This window comes from Triturus cristatus, chromosome 2_1 (assembly GCF_964204655.1).
Source record: "Triturus cristatus chromosome 2_1, aTriCri1.1, whole genome shotgun sequence".
Classification (NCBI taxonomy): domain Eukaryota; kingdom Metazoa; phylum Chordata; class Amphibia; order Caudata; family Salamandridae; genus Triturus; species Triturus cristatus.
Genome location: NC_140581.1, coordinates 794,970,679 through 794,995,839, shown reverse-complemented (window position 1 = coordinate 794,995,839; position 25,161 = coordinate 794,970,679). Strand labels below are relative to the sequence as shown.

Genomic DNA, 25,161 nt, shown 5'->3' with positions numbered 1-25,161 from the left:
ACCTAGAGCTAACTGGGGTTTAGAGGCTCTCAAAGTAGGAAGCGAATGTCTCAGCGATTGCAATATTCATTGTTTGAAGGACATCATCTTTGTCTCTGACCCCAACAACCCATGATCTCTCTCTATCCCTTTTGTTTATGCAGGCTAACAGCCTGGAGGCCTTATCCCCTACATCATATAGCTGGCGCGTATGGCCATTGTGTGCCTCCGAGCTGCATTGTCAGCCAGGGCTTACAGATCTTAACTACACAAACAGTACTAGTTTGTGTCATTACCCTGTATCCCCTTCTTCCACCACCTCCCGTTCCAGCGCCAGTATCTCCTTCTCCAGGGTCTGACTTTTTAAGGCTTCCCCTTTTTTCCGCCCTTCTATCAGTGCCTGAGCCTGACCCCACAGTACCGTCTTGAATGCCTCCCAAAGGGTCTGGTGGGATGCCATAGACCCCTTACTTTCCTGGAAATATAGGTCAACACCCGAGTGGAGTTTATCTCTAAGTTCGGGGTCTCGCAGGTACCAGAAATCTATATTGGGGAACACCGCATTACTGACTTCCGGGCACCTGAGTTCGATGCTTAATGTGGAGTGGTCTGAAATTCCCCTCGCTAAATGTCTCGGTCTCTCAAAGCTTCCCATCTGGTCATGGTGCGTAAAAAGGTATTCGAGAACGAAAAGGGCCCAACTCATGCCAAATAGTATGTGTATTGCTTCAAATGAGGATTGTAGGTCCTCCACAGATCCACCATTCCCATCGCCGTCAAGAAGCTCGGGAGAGTGTTTGCTAGCGTGTCCCTCTGTACCGCCCAATCGATCTAAGTCTGGGTTCATCACTGAGTTCATGTTGCCTCCCATGAGGAGAGTTCCTGCAGGTAGACTCACCAGTCGTGTACTAATTTTTGGGAGGATAGTTACATGTAGCTTAGGTGGAATTTACTCGCTAGGGCCACATACCATCCCATATAGTCTATCCAGACATTGATTGTGAGAGGCAAAGAATTTCATAGCGGGATACCTACGCCTTGGGAGCCCGTCGAGTACCCAGAGTGAGCCAGTAGTGTGTACCCAAAGTGTTCTAAGGCCTTGTAGACCATTGAGGTGCGGCGTCTCCTGCAGCAATACAACGCCTGGGGAGTGGTGTCTGATATGTTGCAGGACTAATGTACATTTAATTTTGTTCCCTAGACCATTCATGTTCCACGTCCATGCGCGTATGCAAGCAGGTCGTCATTGGTGTGTCACGTCTCGTGAGTGGAACACCCCCACCTAACTACGAATCTAGACTGTGAATACAATGTATGACATTTGTGACATTGATGAGCAAAACAATACAACATAACATAAACAAACAGTCCCCCCAACTCCCGCCTCCCTGCAACCCTGCTTGGAGAGTCTCGAACTGCCCCCATATCCCTAACGCACAGAGTGCCTGTCGCCCAAACATGGTACCTATGACAAAAAAAGGAGGGAGGCGTGTCCACCGCCGGCATCAATTAAGTAGCCAAATATGGCAGATTAATCATTACCCCCAATCACTGGGGAACTATAAGCATCAGAAGTCACTGGGGTTCGGGGAGTGTCTCTGGGACGAAGTCTCGAAGTGAAGAATGAGGTATAAACTGCAACAACTCAGGGACACCCTTCATCCCCTGACCCTCTTCACCCGTTATCTCTTAGCATCAGGGACAGGAAACTATAAAAAGACTCTATCTCAAATCACAATTGTTACATATCGGCATCGGACATCTGGTCGTTCTGGCTCGCCGAGGTGTATGAGCCCTGCATTCTCAGGTGCTGTTCACTTCTGGCCTCCATCTGTTCTCGGTTGTTGCCTCGCCCAGTCGTTTTCCAGCCCTCCAGTGATTCCCACACCTCTTCCGGCGTTGCAAAAAAGTGTGATTTCCCATCCATCAGCACCCTGATCTTGGCGGTGTATAACATCACGTATTTCAAACTTTTGTCTTGGAGAGTCTTTTTTACTGCATCGAAGGTCCGCCGTTGGTGCTGTACCTGGAGTGCAAAGTCCGGAAATAATCGGATAGTGGCATTTTCATATCAAAGTCACTGTGTGAACGTGCCGTTTGTAAAATGGCATCTCTATCTCTAAAGCTGAGTATGCAAGCAATGATCGTGCGGGGGGGCACCCGGGCGCTGCCACGGTCCCAGCACCCGGTGTACCTGCTCAATGGAAAAGAAGTTGGACAAACCCTTCAGCTTGAGGGTACGGAAAATCAAGTCCTCAAGAAAGATCCACTGAATGCCCTTCAACTCCCTCCGGGACCCCCACCACACAGATATTGTTGCGGCGGGCCCTGCCTTCTTGGTCTTCTATGCGGGCATAATTTCCTTTTACCGCTTCATTAAAACAGTCACTTGTTTCTCCAAACGTTTAGTCTTGGCTTGCAGGCCCCGATGTTCGCTTCGGCCGTGGACATCTTGTCTGTCAGTTTCCAGAAATCTGCCCTGAGCAGGTTCACTTATTCTGTTACTGTGACTAGCTTGGGTTCCAGGTTGCCGCGGAGGTCCATAATCGCTTTCATGATGTTCTTTAATGAGGGGTTTAACATGTGGTCATCGTCTTCGGCTGTTACAGCGCTCCCTGCTACCCCTCTTGCCCCGCTGCAACTGTGTACTTGTCTATTTGGTTGGCCTTACTAGGACTTCGACCTTTGTTGCGGACCATTGTCGGTCTATTTACTGTGTTAAAGTCAGTGAGGTGGTGGTCCGGGGATGAGGCTAGTTATTGTGTCAGACCCTTGCAGCTCACCCGAGGCCGCTGGGTGGAGCTGCCGCTGCACCGGGGGTGGGTGGGTTATTCCCAGTCTGATCTTGTTGGACCGTAGCTTTGTGGCAGCACCCGGCCCGCTCCTTTCCACCGGCACAGTTCAGCCCGTGCTAGCTTCCTTTATGCACAGTGCCGACAAACTGCTGCGTGCCGCACACTCATCACCGGTGCCCCCAGCAGGATCTCTCATTTGGTGGTTGCCCTTCCCGCACGTCGCCACAGAGGAGGAGGGGAGGCCCCGGCTTCCGATCTGATTTACGGCAGCAGAGTCAGTTGCCATCACACGCCTTCTTTGGTCTCATCGCAACGGCGCTTCATGGATGTCGGGCGGCCCCCGGGCCAGCCTGCGCTCTGCCACCCCAGTTCAACGCGACTCGCACCAGGCGTCCTTACCGAGTCACCGGTTTCTCGCTGGAGCATGGGGCACCACCCAGGCTACTGCGAGCCAGCACTGGCCACAGCGCCTCAGCTGCCGGGAGCACCACAGTCCGTCCTTAGAATGGGGGGACCAGGCAGGGGAACCGCAACAAGCTTGTCATCCGCTCCTTTCGTGTCCTCGCTCCCCGGCAATCCCAACTAGTGAGGGGGCGCGGCCAGCGCCATCTTGGGCCTTCGTCCCAGTGCTCTAGGAGTCCACCGCTGCCGCAGTCGTCCTTTCCAGCCGAACTTGAGTCGCCATCGTGTGTCTTTTTCCGCCTCTGACTGTTTCGCCGTTTGAGTGAGACTGATTGTGCGGATGATGATGGGAGATATTATTATAGGTCATTTACTGGTGGCTCGGTGTGCGGCCATCTTCGCCGGCTGCAGGTCAAGACTTAAATCTTAAGACTGCTGGGTATTATAGATGTAGACATGTCGTGCTACTGCACCCCAATACATCAAGACATGGCTTTTAGCCCTCAGTTTGCAGCACCATTGAACTTGTGGTCATCTGGTCGTGCTAGACCTGGGAAAAGTCACAAATGGCATATTGTGGTTTTATGCACTATATTTAGCTGAAAGAGAATATCTCTTTCTACTGATTGGATTTTTGTCATTCTGGTATCATTTTATTTATTATAACAGTTTTATTTTGCATTTTCAGAAGACACACAGTACATACCCAAATAAGGCAGTGTGAATTACATGAAAGGTAAAACACAGAGGCAGTTCCCCCCCACCCAAGGAAGTTAGCACTGGACCCTTGAGAAAACCCCAATAGGACACTATCAGCCAGTTGGAAGTTCATTTCCCAATGACCGACCTTCGGTGTCAGATGTGGACATAATGTGTATATCAGGTGCCCTTAGAGTCTTAGACATTGTCATGCGAAGCCCGCCCGCCTGTTGCAGGCATCGTACGTAAGTAGTGAAGGGACACCATATGACATCGAACTTGGCTAGTTGATCTTGTATAATAGCAGTTAATTTTTCCATCTGTTTTACCATTTTTGATTGGATCTCAGTTTGAGTCCCTTCACAGTTACCAGTTGAGGTTGTTAACCACAAAGGAAGTCTTTTTTTGGTGGCATAAAGCACTTGACATTCTTACAGCACACCAAACCAGGAATCCTCATAAAAATAGAACACCCTGCACACTCAAAAGTTGTGTTGTGTGGAGCAGCACTGTTTTGAACAGTCCACATGCATTCATACCCCACTTATCATCCCACATATTGCACCTTACATTTCAAAATCACAAAACCAATCATACCATATTACCTCGCAACTTTTAATACCACACTACACATCTCAACAGAAGATACTATGCTAACCTAAATCATACAGGAAAAAATAGAAGTAACACAAGCCCAGTACTTTTGAAAGGATTCCGCATTCTGCACTATTCATTACCACTCTTGGTTACCGGCAACATGTTGAATCAGACCACTCAACACCACCCACAACACTACATCTAAAACCAGGCAGCCCATTCCAATGAATATCACAGTCTATTACATTTTTGCATACATCCTTATGCTGCACATACTAGAACATGCTTAACGCCATATGCTACACAAATCATAACACCATTTCACCCAACTTATGGCATACGTGGCCCGATAAACCCTCTTGAAGGTGTTGGTTGTGCAGATCTGCCTTGTCTAGTTTAGCAAACTCCAGCAGGCCATCCATCATAGTGTTTATGGGTGTGGAAGTCATGGTGTGGGCTGCCGTTACAGGCAGTACCTTGTGTGAGGTCCTTTGACTCAACAGTAGCATATGAGGTGTCACCACACACATCACAATATATCACCTAACCTTATTCCTCCTACATATACAGCTCCAAATGACACATCTATAATACATCTGACTACATCATTGTACACCACACGCTGATGTCCCTATGCCACCCACCCTTCTCACAACCATTCCACTTCACGCAACCATAGAGCAATACATTAGAACTCCGAACATCTAATCCAACATCCACATCATCCCTTCTGTCCAACTATTAGTTACAAATAGACACAGAATGTGTTTACCAAAGTACAAATGAAAGCTAGCACCACTAAAGGTAAATACAGATTAGCATCTATTCAAATGAGTATGGTAACTAGAGATTGTTTGAATTGTTACATAAGGTACATTCTGGAACAGCAGCCATACCTAGACTTCCTTGCGCTTGTACACACTGACTGATAGGCCTACCTTGTCTGGTTCAGAAACATCTGGAAGGCTAAGCTCACAGCACTTTGAAATATGCAATTCAAGGCAACCATATGGCGTCTTGAAAAATTGCTAGATTCTACCCACAGGGGCTTTGAGCCAGGAACAGACACGGAAATTGCGTTCATTACAGTAATTGATGAACTTAGAATGGCGCAAGACCACAAATATTCCAATTTTCTTATACTGTTAGATCTTGTAGCTGCATTTGATTAGGTAAGTGATTCCACTCTTATTCACTGACTGGTGAATGTTGGGATTCAGGGGATAGCTCTTAAATTAGTTACATCCTTATCAGGAAGAACTCAATTCATTCTGCTGTCTTGGCATCGATCCACATCTCATCAGATCACCTGTGGGGTGCCTCTGCATTCTTTTCTAATCCCCAGAATTTTTAGGTCTTGAATAAGACAGCACACATGTAAACAATATCTCCTGCAAGCGACAGTGCAACACGGGGCTTGGAGCTCGTACATTGCTTACAATTCTTTGGATTCATTATCACTATTATTTGTTCACTCCTAATAGGCTAGTGCATACCTGCCTCACTTGCTCCTCTTTCATGTTTCACATAGACCAAGTACTGAGTGCTTCATCTTGATTAGTGTCTTTCCGCTGCTCATGCTATGAGGTACTTATTTTTTATGTATTCGTCCCCTCTCATCCTTGTTATTTCTTCTTGTCCATGTTGCTTGTTTACCACCCACCCACCCCAAACCGCCTCCGCTGTCTGTGTTGCTTCTTCTTCTGCATTTTATTCTTCTGAATGTATATTCTTTTAATTTCCCAACATGTTTTCTGCTTTTGTATCCCATTACAGTGTCTCTGTTTTGTTTGATTTCCTCCTATCTTTCTCTCGCTGTTCTGTTCTCTGTTTTCTCTTCCCTCCGTATTTTGCCCTCTTTGGTTTTTGGTCTGTTGCGCTCTCTTGCTCTCTGAGTGTCCTCACTACTTACTAAGCTGTGTTCGTGTAGCACCCCAGTCTGTTTATACCTCTGCTCTTCACGGACTGGTTGTAGGGCCAGGTAAATGTGTGGCACGTGCAGATACCGCACGCTTAGGTGGCGCACTTCACAATCTGAGCACAGGGTTAGGTCATGTATAAGTATCGCAATGCTGTCTGTGTTGCTTCTCCCCCCCCACACACCCTTGTTTGTGTTGCTTTTCCCCCTGCCATCCATTCTTGTTCATGTTGCTCCTCCACATCCCATTACCCCTTTGACCATGCTGCTTCTTATCCACCCACCCTACCTTGTCTAACTTTTAGCCATGCTGCACTGCATCCGGACTGCTCTACAACATGGCTCAAAGACATTGGCAAAGCCAAAAACCCCTTCATAGGCGAGATCCATTTGCTTTGACAGTGCTTGATTTTATCTACCTCTGCCCACTGGCAAATAATATCCCTCTCTGTGTGGGTCAAGGTGGTCTTGTGCAGATGATAAACAGTTTATATTTGGTTTTGGTATCCCAGGTCTTCATAGTCCTGATTCTCTTCTTGACTGTTACTCAACCACTCAAACCTAGATGAATAAAAATGGCAAATGAAATGCATACAAGCCACAAGTCCAGGTACTTTTGGACGTCATGTTTTTGGCCCAAACAATTGGGAGTGGCACCTATTTCAGCCTCAAACGTGAAAAGCCTGGTTTTCTGCTGTATTAAGTTTTTAATTTGAATGTGCAGGCAAATTCAGGGAATAAAAGGAAGTTTTTATTAATGCGATTACTAAAATGATACTATTATTTTAGGCCTTAGTGGCGAAGGCAGATATTGTTTCTAGACACGACTATTACTGGCATGCTCAATGTAAAAATCTCGTAGGAGTTTTAAATATGGCAGTTTGCATTTAGAAGCTTGTAAGGCACTTCATTGGCTCTCTGTGCCACAGGAGAGTTCAATGTCCTTAATACCCTTTTGTGATATTTGGCCAAAATCTTTAAGGACAGACTGGTTGATATTCTCCTAAATGTTCACTGCGACCAGCTTAGCTCCATTAGGTATCATCTTTTTGCAAAGCCCTTTCGATGTTCTTATTCTGTTTATTTATAAGTTTTTCTGTCTTTCCAACACGGGTTGTGATTACGGTTTCAGCACCAAGACACCTTGTAGCATGTGTTGCACTTTGCAAGTAATTCACTCACTCAGTCCAGTCCAACTTAGAAGTTCTGAAAATATAACATTGTTCGAGTTCTATTTGCTTGTGCACCTTTAAAATGTTTTAATTAGGGATTCTTGAGACAAATGATTGCATGGAATTTCAACATAGCCATTTTATTTCATTACACAGAGACATTAGAAACAAATATAACACACTAACTCTATTTGTATTGCACTGAGTCATCTCACCCTCTCTAATGCATATCAGTTTCCATTGAGGAGGGCTATGAATTCAAAAGATCTTTATTCCGCCGGTCTGGCCATAAAAGGTAAATGGAAAAAACATACCACGCATAATAGTCCATCATTATTAAATGGCCTGTAAAACCTCATAGAGGAAGCACAGAGAAGAAGCCTATTGGGGTTAACATAGAAATCAGCGTTCGGCACGTCACTAGGCATACTGCACATCCCACGCAATGTAACCTGAAAAGTGCATACTTCCGCTCACATAGCATGGAACCCCTTCAAAGCAATACCTGTACTGCCGCACCCTATTCATGGAAATGCGATGGCAGAGGTAAGCACATCCGTCTACCACAATGCCTGTCACCCTTATGTGCCCATTTGTTTTTGTGTGCTCATATGTCTTTGTGTGCATGGCAGGGTTGGATCCTCCATGTGGGCAGAGTAGCATCACCCCACTTGCTTTCTCGCAGTACTAGAAGCAGTAATATAAGTGGCTAGCCCAATGTTGCGGGCCCTGACTGTTTGGTCGGGCCTCTGGGGCCGACCAAACCAGTCATGCGCACTCTGCCATTTTCTCCATCTGGATGGAGAAAACAGCCTCCCGATAGACGCCTGTGTGGTCGGCGTCCCAGACAATCAGGCATGGTATCTCTAAGTTTGTGTGAGTGTGCGCACATATGAGCATCTGTATGTGCAGGCGAGGAGCACGTTTTTTGCTCCCTGCTCCCACAAGTTGAATGATAGACAAGGCAAAATGGTGGTAATATCTGGAATCTGCTGGCCCTGGCTCAGTGATGGTATTCCCCGGCAACATACTTGAACAGGCCCATTACTGATGATTTCTGGTAAAATGCAGACCCTCCCTCATTAGTAGTAATCTCTGGCTATATATCCTTGCTCTGACACACCTGTGGTGATTTCTAGTAACATGCAGCCCCAGGCAAAATGGTGGTATTCCCCGGTGACATGCTGGTTATGCCACAATGGTGGCAATCCCTCACAACATGCTGGCCCAGGCACACTGGTAGTAATTCCTGGCAACATGGAGCCCCAAGCACAGGGGTGGTAATCTCTGGAAGCATGCTGGCTATGGCATAATGGTGGTACCCCCAAGCAATTTGCTAACCCCGGCACAGTGGTGGTAGTTCCTAGCAAAATGCTGCTCTTGGCACAATGGTTGTGATACCTGGCATATTGTGGGTGGCTATGGTATTTTGGTGCCACGGCAGAAAGTTATATCATTTTTAATACTTTAATGTTCAGGTAGGCACAGAGAAGAGAATAGCCATTGTACATGCTTAACTAACATCTCTAGACCCAGGACAAATGTATTTGCTATAGCCTGTGTTTTAGGGAGAGGGCTCGACAAGATGAAAACTATTGTTCTTGTTTATCTTGTAATAGCTGCATTAGCAGAAAAGTGATTTTATGGTTTTCTTGGGAATATTGTTCAATTACTAGATCTAAAAAAAGAACCTGTATACATGTTTTGTATACATCTTTGTTTTTTCTACTTCTTTTCTGTAGGTGGTTTGGATGAGACCTTGCAAACTATTATTGCCTGTGCTTGTGAACAAAATGTTCCCTTTGTGTTTGCTCTCAATCGAAAAGCACTGGGGCGCTGCCTCAACAAAGCAGTACCTGTCAGTGTGGTGGGAATCTTCAGTTACGATGGTGCACAGGTGAGAATATTCACAGACTATCTGTGCTTTTGAAAACTTGTATATTGCTCTTCTGTGAGAATTTAAACATTTCATGTAAAGTAGTTTTTGGGTCTGGTTAGACAGCCCAGCTTACACAAGACCGTGGTTGAACATGCGAAAATTGCATTGGCCTTTTTCATGGGGGGGATAATATATGACTCAGTAGAATACGTATTACTTCCTTTTTTGTAAAATATTTCTTGCTACTTTCTGTTTCAGAGTCCAACTATATCAAACAATTCCGTGTAGGTTTAGGAGGCTTTTACGAGTTTATTATTGACTCCTGTGATCCCACTTCAGAAAATAGAGAGCTATGAAAAAGTAGGAAACAGTCTTGTATTGAGTCACTTTAAACTGAAGTGATTATATGTTGACTTGCCTTTCATCTGGGATTTTTTTTATTTAGAATCTTTGACACCCTTCCAGTGTATCACCAGGTAGGACTATGGTTTGACCCAGTTCACTGTATGGATAAGTCTTCCTTCCTTGTTCCAAGGTTCACAGTCTCCTCTGGCTTCATGCCTGGCTGCTTTCCAGATCACAGGTTGAGTGACACCTCATGACCTGGTAATCAGAGGGCTGATATGCAGTATATTACAAAGGTTCACAGGAGTTACAGTAGCTCATCCACCCCAACCCCTGGAGCTGCTAAATTCCCCACGGAGAGGTATAGGAGAAACCTCGGAGCAGCAGAAGCTCAACAACTTGACCCACTATAAAACCAGATATGACACATCAACCCTTCATCTGTTACACAATATCAGACAGGTGGTGTAAGGAAAACAAGGGTACCTTCCTTTATGCAAGTGATATTCTAGTAAGAAGTCCTTAGCAATATTAGGGGAGCATTGGAACATCCGATGTCTGTGAATCCAGCAATTACCATGCTGGCTCTACAACCTGGCACTTTTGAGCGAATGATCCACCACAAATTAATCTCCCACAGGTTGGATTATGCAAAAAGTACCCAACTTGTTCTGTAAAGAGGGAGAGGCACCACACAGCCCACAGTGGTTTACTAGGCTCTGGTTTGTGTTGGCAATCGAAACAATTACGAGCAACATTATTCACTCACAACGCAAATTCTACACAAAATGGGCTCCCCTGATATGATACTTTTCCCTGCAGGAATATCTGTGCTTCTTCCCCGCAAGACCAAAAGCTCTTCAATTGTTTGACTAATATAGAGTAGGGAATAGGGAGCAACAGATAGAGGAGGTATGGCGGGCAGATATCAGAAACATGTATGTAGTCTTGGCAATAGGGGTAACAGTGACAAGAGAGGTTAACAAAAAACTGGGATGGCAGTGATAACCCCTCCCCTTCAACATATGGTTGGTGGTGGAGGTGAGGGAGAGTTTACTGTTTTTGAATTTCCTAATTGACACAACTATACAAATACTTATGTAATTTTACTAGTCTACCACTAATGTGGAGAAGTGCTGTAAAATGTGTTGTATGTGAAAATGAATAGAAATAATTCAGTAAAAAACACAAGGTATTCGGAGTCTGCTCAGGATGAACTGAATTTCAAGCCCAGTCTGCGCAGTTGAAACCCAGACAATATTATGTAGAATCCCCTCAGGAGTGACAGAAGCCCAAATCTTGACAACACAGTTGAGCAGCCATGGAATAATGTGGACGTTCCACCCCTGAGCAAGAGAAACCTAAACCCTGGCTGTACTGTTCACCAACCAGAGAATACTATATGTAGTCCACTGGGAACAGGAGAGAAGCAATCCTTCTACAACCAGACATAGTGTAAACTTGGTCACAAACAAAAACCTGTGAGAGCAGTCTGTTCCTGAATTGGCGGTGTCTGCATTTTTCATCACATAAGCCAGTTGCCTTCTCTTCAGTATCTCTCTATCTTTGCAATACAAGGTGCAGTTCAATGAGGGGTAATAGAGGTGTAAGCCCTCATGGCAGGGTTTAGAAACCAGCCAATACTGTGTAAATTCCAACTCAGAGCAACAGCAACATAAGCCCTGGTGGGACAGTTAGGCAGTCAGAAAATACTATATGGAGTTACCTTATGTATGGAATCGAAGTAACCATTACCCAACCAGCCATAATGTAAACTCTATCACAAACAAAAACCATGCGAAAGCTTTCCTCTTCTCATTTGATGTGATCTGCATTCACCAGCATGTCAGTCAGTGGCCTCCTGTTCATTGTCTCTCAATCTGTTCTCTATCTCAGTATGGTACCACTGGCTTTACAGCGCTCAATGGTAGGGGTTGTTGAAGAAGAGGAATCAACTGGGACACATATGATGACATCTGAGGAGGGTTTGATGGCAGGCCAGAAGGAGGGTCAGCTATCTAAGAAGCACACAAAATGTACTCTATTTAGGATTTTGTTACAAATGTTTTATCCCTAGATCTTCAGTATCCCTTGGTCAACAAAATACCTGTGAGGATGGTCTGCTATTTGTTTAGTCAGTCTGCATTTATCAGCACTTTAAACAGTGGTCTCCCTTTTAGAGTCTCTCCCTTTCTGCCCCTTCTCAAAATAGCACAGTCTTCTGATGAGAGCCTGGACGTAGAAGAGGGGAAGGAGCAGAATCTACGCCTATGACGTGTGTGGCTAAGTGTTGGGAGCCAGTCCGGAAAGCGTCTCAGTCTATATTATAGCATTTAGCCTTACATTTCAAACGTTGTCATTCTAGAGGGCTAATAACCTTCAATCACATGTGATAGTGGCTTGCTCTCCATTTGGTGCAGTGTACGTTTGTCAGCATATTGGGCAGTGACCTTTGGTGTCTCTACCTCCAGACTCCATCTCATGATCTATATGTTGATAGCAGTAGAGGGGCAGTTGAGGCTGGTCATTTTAGGGGTGCCGTTCAGTCTTCTGGCTTCTATTTACTGTACATGACGAGTAATGGCGGACATTTTCTGGTTTGACCTTCATTGTTTTTCCATTACTGTTTATAGCATTTGTACACCCCTTATGAGGCTATAGTTTAGTGCTTATTAAAAGCACACATATAAATGTAATTGGAACTACTAAATTTACATTGCCAGCAATCTAAGTTGTTTATCGAGTACAAGGCCCTAAGCAGCCACAATCGAGGCTAACTTACCATGATGGTCTTGCAAGCTTACCAGTCCTTCAAATGTATGAGATTAGTTTCCTTGAAACTATTGTTTGGTCAAAGGCCCAACCAATTTGGCTGCAGATCTTGGCATATGTAGGAATCAACCCTCTAGAATGCCACTTCCACCGCTGACCCTCTTGTTCCCTTATAATTTGAAGAATATAGTGCGCTCTGAAAAGGTTTTAAGACCTTGTTACATTTATAAGTTGTAACAAGGATTCTCTGAAAAGTATTATAGGCTATGTTCCGGTAAAGAATTTGCTTTCTATGTGCATAGGAAAAAGTGCTGCATTCTATTTTTAACTGTGTAGCTAGGGAACAGTTGATTAGTTGTGCTGATTGGCTTTCTCTTTTTCCAAGTCATTAGTTTACCTTTCTTGGATAAGCTTACCTTCTTCAATTTCATTCCCAAGCTTTGCAGTTTAAGTAATTATGTCCACTTTCTAAAGAAGTGGTCACAATGTGTAAAGACAAACCGCCTTAAAACCAGCCGTGTGTTCAGATTATGCTCCAGAGTTCATAGCTCTTAAAAGAGGGATGAAAATGACATCCGTGTAATGGTGACTTGTCTACCATCAAAAAACAGTATACGTTAAGGAATGCTTGAAGTAATCTCAGCCACTGGCAATTACCCTGGAGGAAATTAAAGTCCATCAATGCTTTACTCGTGTGACATCACCCAGTCAGTCCTGGTCCAGTCCTGTCAAGTCTAGCTGGAGATCTTCCACTGAAACAGGCCCCAGACGTTGTCCCGGCTTATTGCATGCATCAGTGTATACAGCCATTTGTTTGTTGCACAGTTTAAAACATAAAATACATTCCATTTGTGTCCTCTAGCTAGTGAAGAGGGAGTTCGTGCTTCCCCATTCAGACATCAGACTTACTCCTTGTTCCAAGAAACAAAGGAATTTGTAAACACAGCACGCTACAGAAAGTATATATTCTTGCCACTTCATGCCAATTAGACTCATCGATAGAGTTCATGCAAACATGCCGTTACAGACCTCTCCGCTATTAACATACAAGAGTGTCCATGATGTTAATGGCTGCTTTCTAACTCATACAAATCCTGCAAGATAGCCTAAATTTTGCAGATACTTTGTATGAAGGTTTATTCAAATTAAATGTGCTGTGTTTTAAACGTGCTTTGCTAAGAGTAGTAAAAACTCAGCACATGCACTGAAGAAACAGCAGAGTTACATAGCCCTGTACTTGCTGAGATTTATTGTTTCACATTGAACAGTGCAGGTAAATGTGAATCGTGCAGTAGTGGGTTAGTACTTGCTTACCAAATAAACTGGAAAGCACTTAGCAGAGTAGTGCTTAACGTGACAATGGAGCCACCAGCGATGCAGTTGAGTGGCACCTATAATATCAAGAAGCAACTGAGTAGTAACAACGGAGTAGAATTTATTGTAGTAGAAGCACTGAATAAACAGTGCACTTTTAGGAATGCAGTTGAGTAGTGTCATTTGACAAAAGACTGGATGTAAAAAGAAAATCATATCCACTTAGTTGCTCTCTTTTCTATATGTTTATAGAAGAAACACTGTCTGCAAGGCATAGTACTTTAGAAGCTAAGGAGACTGGGGAAGACGCATATTCTTTTCTAAGGACTCTGACTTAGTCAAAGTTAATGCTGAGGTGCTGAATAAATGTGCTAAGTGTTGAATAAATGTTAACTTACTCATTCCTAGCCAGTGACTCTATATTTGGAAAGAGCCTGTGCATTTTCACTTTTTCTGAATAAGGAATTGCCATTTGTTCTGGACAGCCATGAGGCTCCATAACCCTATAGCTCTCTGCTGTTCTAAGTTCCACGCAAAGGGTATTTCAAGCTCCATCCTCCAAGTGGAAGAAGGAAAGTCACCATCCACTTTTCTTTGAAGACATCCACGTGTGACTCCAAATAATGAAACAGTGGGGAGGATGTGTACATGATTCCACATATATGTCTCTTCTTGAGTACCTCTAGAAGATGAAGTGTGTAGTTTCAGCATTTATGGAAGAGGAGTTTGTCATTTCTTAGCCAAATATATCAAAGATGCAAGCTGTTTGGCCTTATCGGGTTGTTTCCAGAGATCAGCATATCTACTCCGGTTGCCAAGAAATACATTGTTAAACTCTATCTAACTGCATTTCGTGGCTGGGAATGGCCTCATATAGATGTCATAAAATGTATTTTTAAAGGGCACGTGTACCCAAGTCTTGGGTCGCATGGCTCTGAAGCAAAGTATCGAAAAACAGTCCAGTCACAAGCTCATTTCAAGCCCGGAGTACCGACGGATAGAGCGGTGCCCCCTCCTGAGCTGTCGCCAGGTTGAGGTGGGTTACTTACCCAGCCGTCTGCGGGTAACGTTGCCTAGAAGAACAGACAGACTGATTTAGTTCCTGTTCTTGTATCCTTTTATGTTCACATCACTTACACATTTATGCAGCAGCACTATTAGAGGTCCTGACGAAAGCTTTGCCCATGACTGGGCTACAGGCTGAAACATGTCGACCACTACTTTTCACTCTACCCAAGCGGTTTAAATCTATACCGCTGGTGCACTGTTTTTAACTCTGGCAGAGAATGTATTAGAATAAAGCACATGATTTACGCTCTCTAGCTAGTTTTAATTACACTTTTTTCACATTCATTTATGTTTTGCGCTGCACCCTCTCTCACACTATTATTGCTCATCATTTGTGGACTTAGTCAACTCCACCTACATTTGAAAACATCCCTGAGCTCCTTCCTCGTAGAGAGGGAGTTGTAGCCCCCAAAGGAACTAGGTTTTTCCTTTGGGAGGAGAATCCCAAATGATGAAGCATGTCACCTTTGGTGAGTGAGGGATTTCGTCCTTTAAAGGGATATGCCCACAGTTATTTGCTGTGAGTCATAGTCATTGTTTTGGTGCTGTGATGCTTATCAAGCCTTAGTAGTGCTTAGGACACTTTTCATAATGTTTTGTACATGGACCCCAAGATTTCGTACTGTTTTTCGATATATTATATGGGGAATAAATCTTGTTGTGGTCTGAACTGTTTTGTTTTTTTGGTTTCTGAAGCAAAGTAATCAGGAAACAAGAATAATAATGTGGAGGGAAAAGCTGCTTCTTTCTTCCAGTTCCAAAAATATGTGCCATGAGAAACTGGGCTCTTAAAATCGTTTTTTATTTATTTGTTTGTTCTCTTGGTCGCTTCACAATTTGAAAACTTAACTTATAGAAATGAATATCCCAACTTCAATTATTCAGTTTGACTGTATATTGATCAGGAATTTACTTGATCATTTTTGTATCTGGAACAATGAAAATAAGCCTCAATGCATGAATATGCCTTAACAAGTCACCTATTGAACACACATACCTGCCCTCTGTGTAGCTCCTTCTTCCTCACTACTGTGCTTTAGAGACATTGAACGACAATGAATAAAAGATGTTTGCAGAATTTCTTCCTGTATTTAAACTGAGCAGAAATGTGCAAAAAACGGATGAGCGCTATCTAAAATTCCGCTCAGTGTGGTACCACAAACTAATTCTAGCTTGCAACATAATACCTTCAGTCAATACTCCTCAAACCAAATGTTTAAGCCACGTTAAACTGACTGCGTGCTTTAAAATGGCATTTATGACTAGTTGCATTGAGGCTACGATACGTAGCTGACTTTAGTCACTGCAGCTACATAATAAAAATTATCTTATCTTTCATTGAAGAACAGAAAAGCCAATCTTGCTGAAACATTTTTCAACGTACAATTCAAAATTTGTCAGCATATTTAATAGTGCAACGTAATGGGTTGTTTTCCTTTGCTGGTAAAGTAATGCTGTCAATACTAGAAAGAGTGGGATTTTGACCATGTTTACTGGGATGGATAATAGTCTTGTACACTGCACCTGATAGCACACGTGACGACAGCCTGTTCATATTTGAGAGCTGGAAGTTAGAGAGGGTAAGATGGCATGGCTGTCCTTGCTCACCTCCCTTGTTTACCCTAATGATTGAACCATTAAGATTCAGACTGAGATCTGTGATGCAGCAGAGGGAGGTCACTTGGGGTCAACTAGACTTACAATGTCCATGTATCAGCATAATACACTGGTGTACCTGCACCATAATGAAGTCCCATTACCGGTATTACTCCAAGAATTAGAATACTTTGCAGGGGAATACACTTGAACAGCACTAGTACATAATTGGCAGGTATTGAAAACCTGAGAGACAGTGGTGACAAAACAGCAAGGAAACACTCCTCATTCGCTCCTGCTATGTATAGTGAGATTGGTACACTGGAGGTTGATGTGATGTGAAACTATGCAGGATTTGTACCTAAATTAAATCTGGGACATTTTTACAGTAGGTCAAGATAGTACATATTGCTGTTTTCAGGGCTTCAAAGAGGCCAGTCCATATATACGTAGCAGAGACACTGTTGACAAAGTTCAATCTAGTGAATGGCAGGAAACTGGTGTCCAGTCTTTATATTTACCTGAAAGCAGATAAGAGTGGGAATCTACTATAAGTTAGAGCATAGCGGGAGGAGGATGGCCCAGAACCCATCAAGGAAAGAGTGGGTTAACACATCTCAAATAATGCCAGTTTCGAATCAGTGCAGTTTAATTATTTATAGAGAACTTATCTTATCCCCAAAACATTGGAAATGAGATATCCTCGGAGAGCAGCAGCATGTCTGAGATGTGGGAAAAAGGACACTGACTTACTAACATGGTTGTTGCAAGTTGTAGTGAAATTCTGGATAGACAACATGGATCGACTGCATCCAGTAATGAGTACGATATCCTAACTTAAAAAACGGTATAGCCGCACACACACAAAGGAACCTGACACTAACATTTTGTCCCCCCAGATGCCCTGGAGCATTGGGATGGTAAGAACATTCCAGAACCAGATATGTGGCTAGCCCAGAAGATTCACCCATTTCAAAGGCTGGCACCAGGTATAAACACTGGACCCGCAGGCCACCTTTTCAGTACATTCCTGGACCTGTGGACACAGCAGAAGGACTGCCTTGTTCTGCAGAGGACTACCCTGCTGCTGAAAGCCTACCTTGTCTTCCAGAGGACTGCCCTGCTGCTTTAGATCTGCCTTGTTCCCCAGAGGATTGTTCTGCTGCTTGAGGCCTGCCCTGTTCTCTGAGACGGTAGACTGGGCCTGCTTCCTTCACCCCAGGCTCACCCGAGTGACTCCAAGTTGGCTTAACTTTGAGAATGAAACATTTTCGGCAGGACTAAAATGGTCCCTGTATCTGGCCCACACTCTGTCCCGATCAGCCTGTAAGTTTTTGGTGGCCATCTCTTTGGTGAGGCTGGACAGTGATCTGAAAGCACTCATGGCCCTGTCCTGCCTTACCAAACAAGTGAGGAATCTGCAGGTAGAAGTGTCCACCAGAAGAAAGATACTTACCTTGAGTAACTATCTTTTCGGTGGATAATCTGCCTACAAATTCCTTACTGATTCCATCCTTCTCCTTGTCTGATGAATGTAAGTACAAGGATAGCTTAATTAGGTTGCAGTTAGAAGTTTGGCACAGCATTTTATCTAATCGATGTTTCTCCATCAGCTCGCCTCATTAGCTGGGCAAAAATGGACAGAAACTGACATTGTACCAGGGTAGGGAGCAATATGGCTTCAGTGATGGGTCCCAATGTCACTTCGGCTTCAATACGAATTAGTTGGCCAGTTTGAGAGCATGTTGGGTCTTGGTAATGATGTAGAGGGGTTTAAGTTGGATGCTGGCTTGGTAAGTTAGCCAGTGAAAATTCAGGTGGGTGAAGGTAACTGGATCAGAATTATGGTCACCAGTAATAAGATGACCCACTGCGTGGAAGGCTAGCGTGAGAGGGAGAAGAGAAGTGCCAGGTAGGCTGATTTGAACAACATTACCTCCATTGATATTGGAGCAGTCTAGGACGTGTACTGTAGTTTTGAAGGTGGAAGGGCTTACTAAGGGGTTTTGCAGAGCAGGTTGATTTGAAAAAAGGCAATTTGAGCTTTTTTGTTGATTTGCTCGCTGGAGTAGCGAAGATTGTCAATGTAAAAGCCCAGCAATTTTGCATTTGATTAGAGAGAAGCGGAAAAAGCATCCCTTTGCAGTGAAATTTGCAGAGATTCAATCTGTTGATGCATTTTTCCCCAGCTCATTAGAATTTTTTTTTTTGTGATGGTATTTAATTTGAGATAGACAGCGGACAATCATTTTTAAACCAACTTTATTGATCATCACATTATTCGTCGGATCATCATAGCCATTACATTGCAGTATTTTCGTTTTCTTGCTGCTAGCACATGCTAGTCCATACATAATGATGTGTGCACACAGGTACAACCTGGAATGTTTCAAAGAATACACACAAAGCTAGTATGGTGTAGAGGTAAAAAGGCATTGATTTGAATAGGTTAACAACATAATTTCTTACATTTCCCTTTATACAAAAACCTCCCTCCACCACCCGCGTTCTGGCCCGCCAGGTCCAAACACCTACTCTGAGAAACTGCTAGTGAGGGTGACACTCGTCCATACTGACTATTGTTGTTGTGCGGGAGTAGATGTTTTAAGTTCCCTTGGCTGTTACTGAACCTAAAACAGCTGAGCCTGATCTTTACTGTGAAGTGGGAGTAGCTAGGCATGGGAAGAGGTCCAGTGTTTTAAACCCCTCCAGCATGGTATCCCTGTCCATTGAAATGGGGCGTTTGCGCAATCAGCGTGCCTCTTCGTGCCTAATTGCCGCCCTCTCCGCGCTGCACCAACGTACTACCTCGTCATGCCATCCGGATAATGTAGGTTGTCTTGTGGATTTCCATTGCATGGTAATGGCGTGTACAGCTAGTATAAGGGCAAGATCTAGGAAACGAAGTTGAACTTTATGGGCGCTTGTGCGCCTGAGGAGACCCAGCAGGCATTCTGTTATATTATCTTCAATCTGTAAGTGTGTAACCTCACCAATTGCGTACCCCCTCCCAGTAGTTACTAAGACGGGGCAAGCTCATAGCATGTGGGTGACTGGGGACAATCATAACTGAATAATTTGCAAGCAGGTCTTTAAGTGCTGGCTATTTACTGCAGGTGACACTTGAAAGGTAAAGTTGTGTGTTATCAGGGCCCAGAGTGCATAGTGCGGCTGCATGTAAAGATAAAGATCATGAAGCTAGATACAACCCTATGTTTGTCCAATGAGACTAGGAACAGAGCAGATTTGGAGGACTCTTGTTGCACATGTTTTTAGGGAAGCACGTACTGCTATTTTCCTGTTGTACCTATTCTGTGCATGGGAAAAGCTTCCTTTGCTTGTTATACTGTGACCACCCCATTTGTGAGGGAAGCTCTCACTGGTGTTAATGATATTCTGTGTGTAATACTGAATGTTGTTATTTAAATTGATAAATATCTTTATAAATCCTGTAATTGTTAAAACTTCTGTATGATTAAATACAAGCAAAAATCAAAAATAGACTTCAAACAAGCAAAAGCTGTTAAAGTAAATGGAGCACAATAGACCGCAAACCCTGCAAATCTTAACAGGCCAAAAGGTCCCAAATGAGGCAGTAAAACAATATTAACAGAAAGAATACAGCAAAATCTCAGGAAAAAGGACAGAAAAATATGGGAAGTGTTAGATGATATGAAAGTTAAGTTGGGTTGGATTACAGTGATCGTACGTTATGATACAACCCACAGAGCAATAAAAGTTAACACAGTTAATAAAACTGAACAGGAAATGGGATTGTAAGGAGGTAAGCAAATAATGTATAACAATTAAGATATTGATTCAAAACTGATAAAATGTATAATGATTTGCAATTACCCTACCCAGAACTTTACATTTTAAGAAATTGATTATTCCTTGAAGTGGGAACTTACCAATCCCACACAGCTTTTGTCAGGGTGAAATCTACCTTTAATCTGCGCTCAACCTCCTCCCCTGGTATCTGTAGCAGAGAGACGACATGATTAACTGCATACATACTTCACACATTGCTCTAACACAGAAATAAATCCAAAACACTAAAACATTTTTTTTTAAACTGTATCAGATAAATAGAGTAGGATATAATAACCAAGGTGACACCAAAACAACAAAAATGCAATAAGAGGAACAATATACTATATATTACCTACTGGCGGTCGCCAGTAGGTAGTTATAGTTAGGACCACGTTTCCATAGGAAATCCGCAACATTCTATTTTGAATAACTTTGGCGCCGGTCGACGAATCCTCGCGAATTTTTCAAAATAGGTGGGGCGCTCCGCTCCTACCCTGAAAGTCTCGGGGGGATTCGTCAAGCGGGGGCTGAGATAAAAGGGGGGTCCCAAAACGCGTTTTTCCCATGCATTTTTCCATAGGACCTTTAGACAGAGCTACAGCCCGAACGGCTGAACAGAATTTAATGAAATTTGGCAGAGAGGTAGTCCCCAGGTCAAGGAAGTGCATTTTGTAGGTTTGGTGTAAATCTGTTCAGTAGATTCTGAGAAAATAGCCTTTAAATCAATATATATATCTGAGCCAGCTTACGGTGCGCTTACGGTGCGCTTACCGTACGCGTACGGTGACGTGCGCGAGCGCGATTCTGATTGGCCGTTAGATCTTAGTAAACATTCGAATCGGTCGAAACCAGGAAGCGGCGGCCACCATTTTCTCTCTCGCACTCTGACAGGGGGTTGAAAAACAAAGTGCAAAAACATGTAAAGGGGCTGTTTAGACAGCTCCCAAGCACCTAGCCATGTTGGGGGAGTCCCCAACGATCCCCCAAGTGAAAAAAGGCAATTTTAATTTTTTCGAAAATTTCGCCGATTACGCTTACCGTACGCGTACGGTAGCAAATAATAAAAAAAAAAAATATATATCCACATTCTCCCCACCCCGTGTGCAAATTGTGCCTGAAGGGCACCATTAGTGCATGGCTTATCAGATCTAAAACAAAACATATATTTTACCTGTCACAACGATGCTCATCATATGTTTCCTCCATGTGCGCACGGTGCGCGAAGCGCATCGTGCGTTCATGGCCCATCTAGCGTAACGTGGACACGCGGTGCGCGAAGCGCACCGCGTGCTCACTGTGCGCGCACGGTGCGCGAAGTGCACCGTGCGCGCACGGAACGAACTGCGTTAAGTGGGCGCGCACACCACAAATGGCGTAAAGTAACTTAGCATTTACAAAACCGTACAAATTCACTGAAAAAACCATAGGTTTCACACACGTTATAGTTAGGAATTAGCATTTAAAAAACCTTGCAAATTCACTGAAAAAACCATAGGTTTCACACATGTTATAGTTAGCTGGACATTTTACTGATAAAAAACCAATGAAATTCCCCCGTTATAGTTACTGTAGGCAACTATAACTCACGCGACCGTAATCCTCTGCTGATGACATATGTGTCTTTATGAAAAAAAAATATTTGTAATATATGTATAGCTAAAATTTAATGGAAAAAGACATGGGCAAATAAGTGTCTAAATACAGTATTAGCATCAGCAGAGGATTACGGTCGCGTGAGTTATAGTTGCCTACAGTAACTATAACGGGGGAATTTCATTGGTTTTTTATCAGTAAAATGTCCAGCTAACTATAACATGTGTGAAACCTATGGTTTTTTCAGTGAATATATATATATATATTACCTACTGGCGGTCGCCAGTAGGTAGTTATAGTTAGGACCCTGTTTCCTTTTTTTTTTTTTTTAAACATTTTTATTGATTTTTCATTTTATATCAACAAAGTTACCCCTCCTCCCTCCCCCCTCCCCACCATTTCGGACAAAGTACAACATTCAGAGATTCCCAAAACACAAAAAGCAAATAAGACTGTGGAGAGAGTTAATACATACATTTGGTAAAAAAGAACAAAGAAAAACAATAGCTCCAATTTGTTTGACCTTGCCCTTTGGAAGAGAAAAAAATAAATATATATATATATATAATCCTAAATAAGCTTGGACAACCATTGTATCAATGGATCCCATATTAACAAACCTTTTTTGCACTTATTACGCCCTTTTCTTTTGTATATGGCTACCTCTAGATTATATGTTGCTAGTAGGCGAGCCCTCCATTGCTGAAACGTCGGGGGTTTAGGGTCCAGCCAAGCTGAGGCTATACAAAGCCTAAGAATAGCCATAGCTACAAAGATCAACCCGCAGACGCTTTTAGGACGAGCACAATCTGCTATACCCAGTATTATTTCCTCTGTAGATATCAAGATATCTGTTCCAGATACTTCTGAAAAAAACTCGGAAATCTCCCTTATTAGATTTGACAGGGCATTGCAGGAGGCAAACATATGGACACTATCAGCCTCAAACAGTGAACAGCGTGGACATGAAGTACCTTTCCCAGTCCCCCACTTGGCAATTTTCTTCGGAGTGTAATACAGTGAAAAGAATGTTTTATAATACTGAGCTTGTAGTTTAGCTGACATGAAGCTGGATTGTGACATTTCAAAGGATCGAGCAGGGGTTTGGGGTGAAACAGTTAGTTTTGTTTGCCATGTCTCGAGCTGTTTCTCCATATCGTCTGGACCCAAGGAGTTCAGAGATTCGTAAATCTCACCTATAGTTAAAGAGGATCTTTTACAAATCCGGTCGATAATTTGCGTAGGGTGAAATTTCTCCCTAGCCCCCCCCTTTCTTAACAAAAAATCTCTAACCTGCAGGTATCTAAAAAAATCTCTATGACAAAGGTCATAGTCTCTGCGTAAATCTTCAAAGGTCTTCAAACCTGCTTTATTAAAGAAACAGCCGAGCTGTAGTATCCCTATTTGAGTCCACCGATTCATACACCTGTCATCAAATATCTTGGGAAGATCATTATTTTTGGAGATAGGGGTGTAGAATGAGAATCGTCCTAAGCCTAACAATTTGCGCGAACAGCCCCATACCTTATAAATACCGTAAATACTCTTGAATTTTATTTTCTTGAAGTAATTATCATTCATGTGGCGCCACAAGCATCCTTCAGAGCCTCTACCTAATATGAGTGTTTGTGGACTAGGTATACTATCGCCTATGGGCTCTACGGAAATAAGAGCAGAGCAGTATCTCAAAACCGTGGCCCAATAGTACAATTTAAAGTTAGGCATAGCCATCCCCCCTCTATCCTTTGGGAGAGTGATATATTTTAAAGCCCGGCGTGGATTTTTATAACCCCACAGGAATTTAGAAAATAAAGAATCAATAGACCGGAACAGTTGGGGTGGAAATTCTAAACAGATGGCCCTGAAAAAATATAAAAATCTGGGGAGATACAACATTTTAATCACATTAGATCTTCCTCCTAGCGTTAAATGAAGGTTATTAAGACGTAACAGATCTTTCTTTGTACGTTGGATCAGAGGCCCTACATTGTCCTTAACTATATTATCCACATCAGCCGATATGCTAACGCCAAGATATATAGCTTTATTAATAACTCTAACATCGTTCATCGTAATCTTATCATTAAGAATAATCTGCGTTTTGGACTGATTTAATTTATAGCCAGAGACTGATCCAAAAAATAGGGCCTCTTTCTCTATCTCAGCAATTGCTTTACTTGGATTGCTAGTAACTATGGCAATGTCGTCTGCGAAGGCTAGGGTTTTAGTCTCAAATTCATGTACGCATATTGAAGGGATTAATAAATTTTCCTCTAGCCTCCGAATAAACGGATCAATATATATCGCAAACAGAAGGGGAGAACATGGACACCCCTGCCTTGTCCCCCGTGTGATGGTTACTTTGTCTGATAACATCCCATTTATTGCCACCCTAGCGATAGGTTCAACATAAAGCATTTGTGTTGCCTTAATGAATCGTTGACCAATCCCATAGTGTAACATTGCGTGCCAGAGATATTCCCAGGAGACCCTATCAAAGGCTTTTTCGGCGTCAAGTAATATGAGGGCCATAGGGTCTCCTGTCACCTGGGTAGAGTCAAAGAGAGATATTACCCTTTGGACGTGGTCAATTGTGGATTTCCCGGGAATAAACCCATGTTGACGTTCCGATACAATCTTATATATGATGGGTGCTAGTCGGTTAGCTAAAAGTTTAGAATATATTTTTGAATCGCCGTTTATCAATGTGATAGGACGGTAGGACCCAGGTTCTAAAGAATTTTTTTTTTTTTTTTTAAAAACAATGATTTTAGCGGAGGACCATGAAGCTGGTGGTTTTCCACCCTCGAAAATATGAATAAAGAGTTCCTGCATAATATCTTTCAATTGTGGTGAGAATTTGACATAGAATTCTGTTGGAATACCATCCATGCAGCGGCTTTCCCTGCGGTGAGGCTTGTCATAGATAAGAAAATTTCCTCCCAGGATGGACTACTATCCAAGCTATCCTGATCTGCTTTTTCCAAACCTGTTGATGCATTTAAGTTTAGATATGTATCCGCGCTATTTGTTTGATTCCCTGTGGTTTCATAGAGATTCTGATAAAATTTTTGAAAAACCTTTCTAATCTCGGAGGATTCAGTTTTAAGGCCAGATTCTGGATCTAAGATCTCTTTAACAAGTTTAGCGGTATATTCTTCTCTAGTGCGTATCGCCAGCTGATGGCCAACCTGTTCGCTCCACTCATAAATGTTCTCT

At 43.1% G+C, this 25,161-nt stretch overlaps 1 protein-coding gene across 4 annotated transcripts in view; it reads left to right on the top strand.

Annotated features, from left to right (window-relative positions):
* SECISBP2 (SECIS binding protein 2) overlaps positions 1-25,161 on the top strand; it is a 354,953-nt gene that overhangs the window by 271,814 nt on the left and 57,978 nt on the right. For all 4 annotated transcript variants that reach the window (XM_085632806.1, XM_085632804.1, XM_085632809.1 and 1 more), the window contains one exon: positions 9,305-9,459. In XM_085632806.1, coding sequence (XP_085488932.1) covers positions 9,305-9,459 — 155 coding nt within the window. The remainder of the gene's footprint in view (positions 1-9,304; positions 9,460-25,161) is intronic.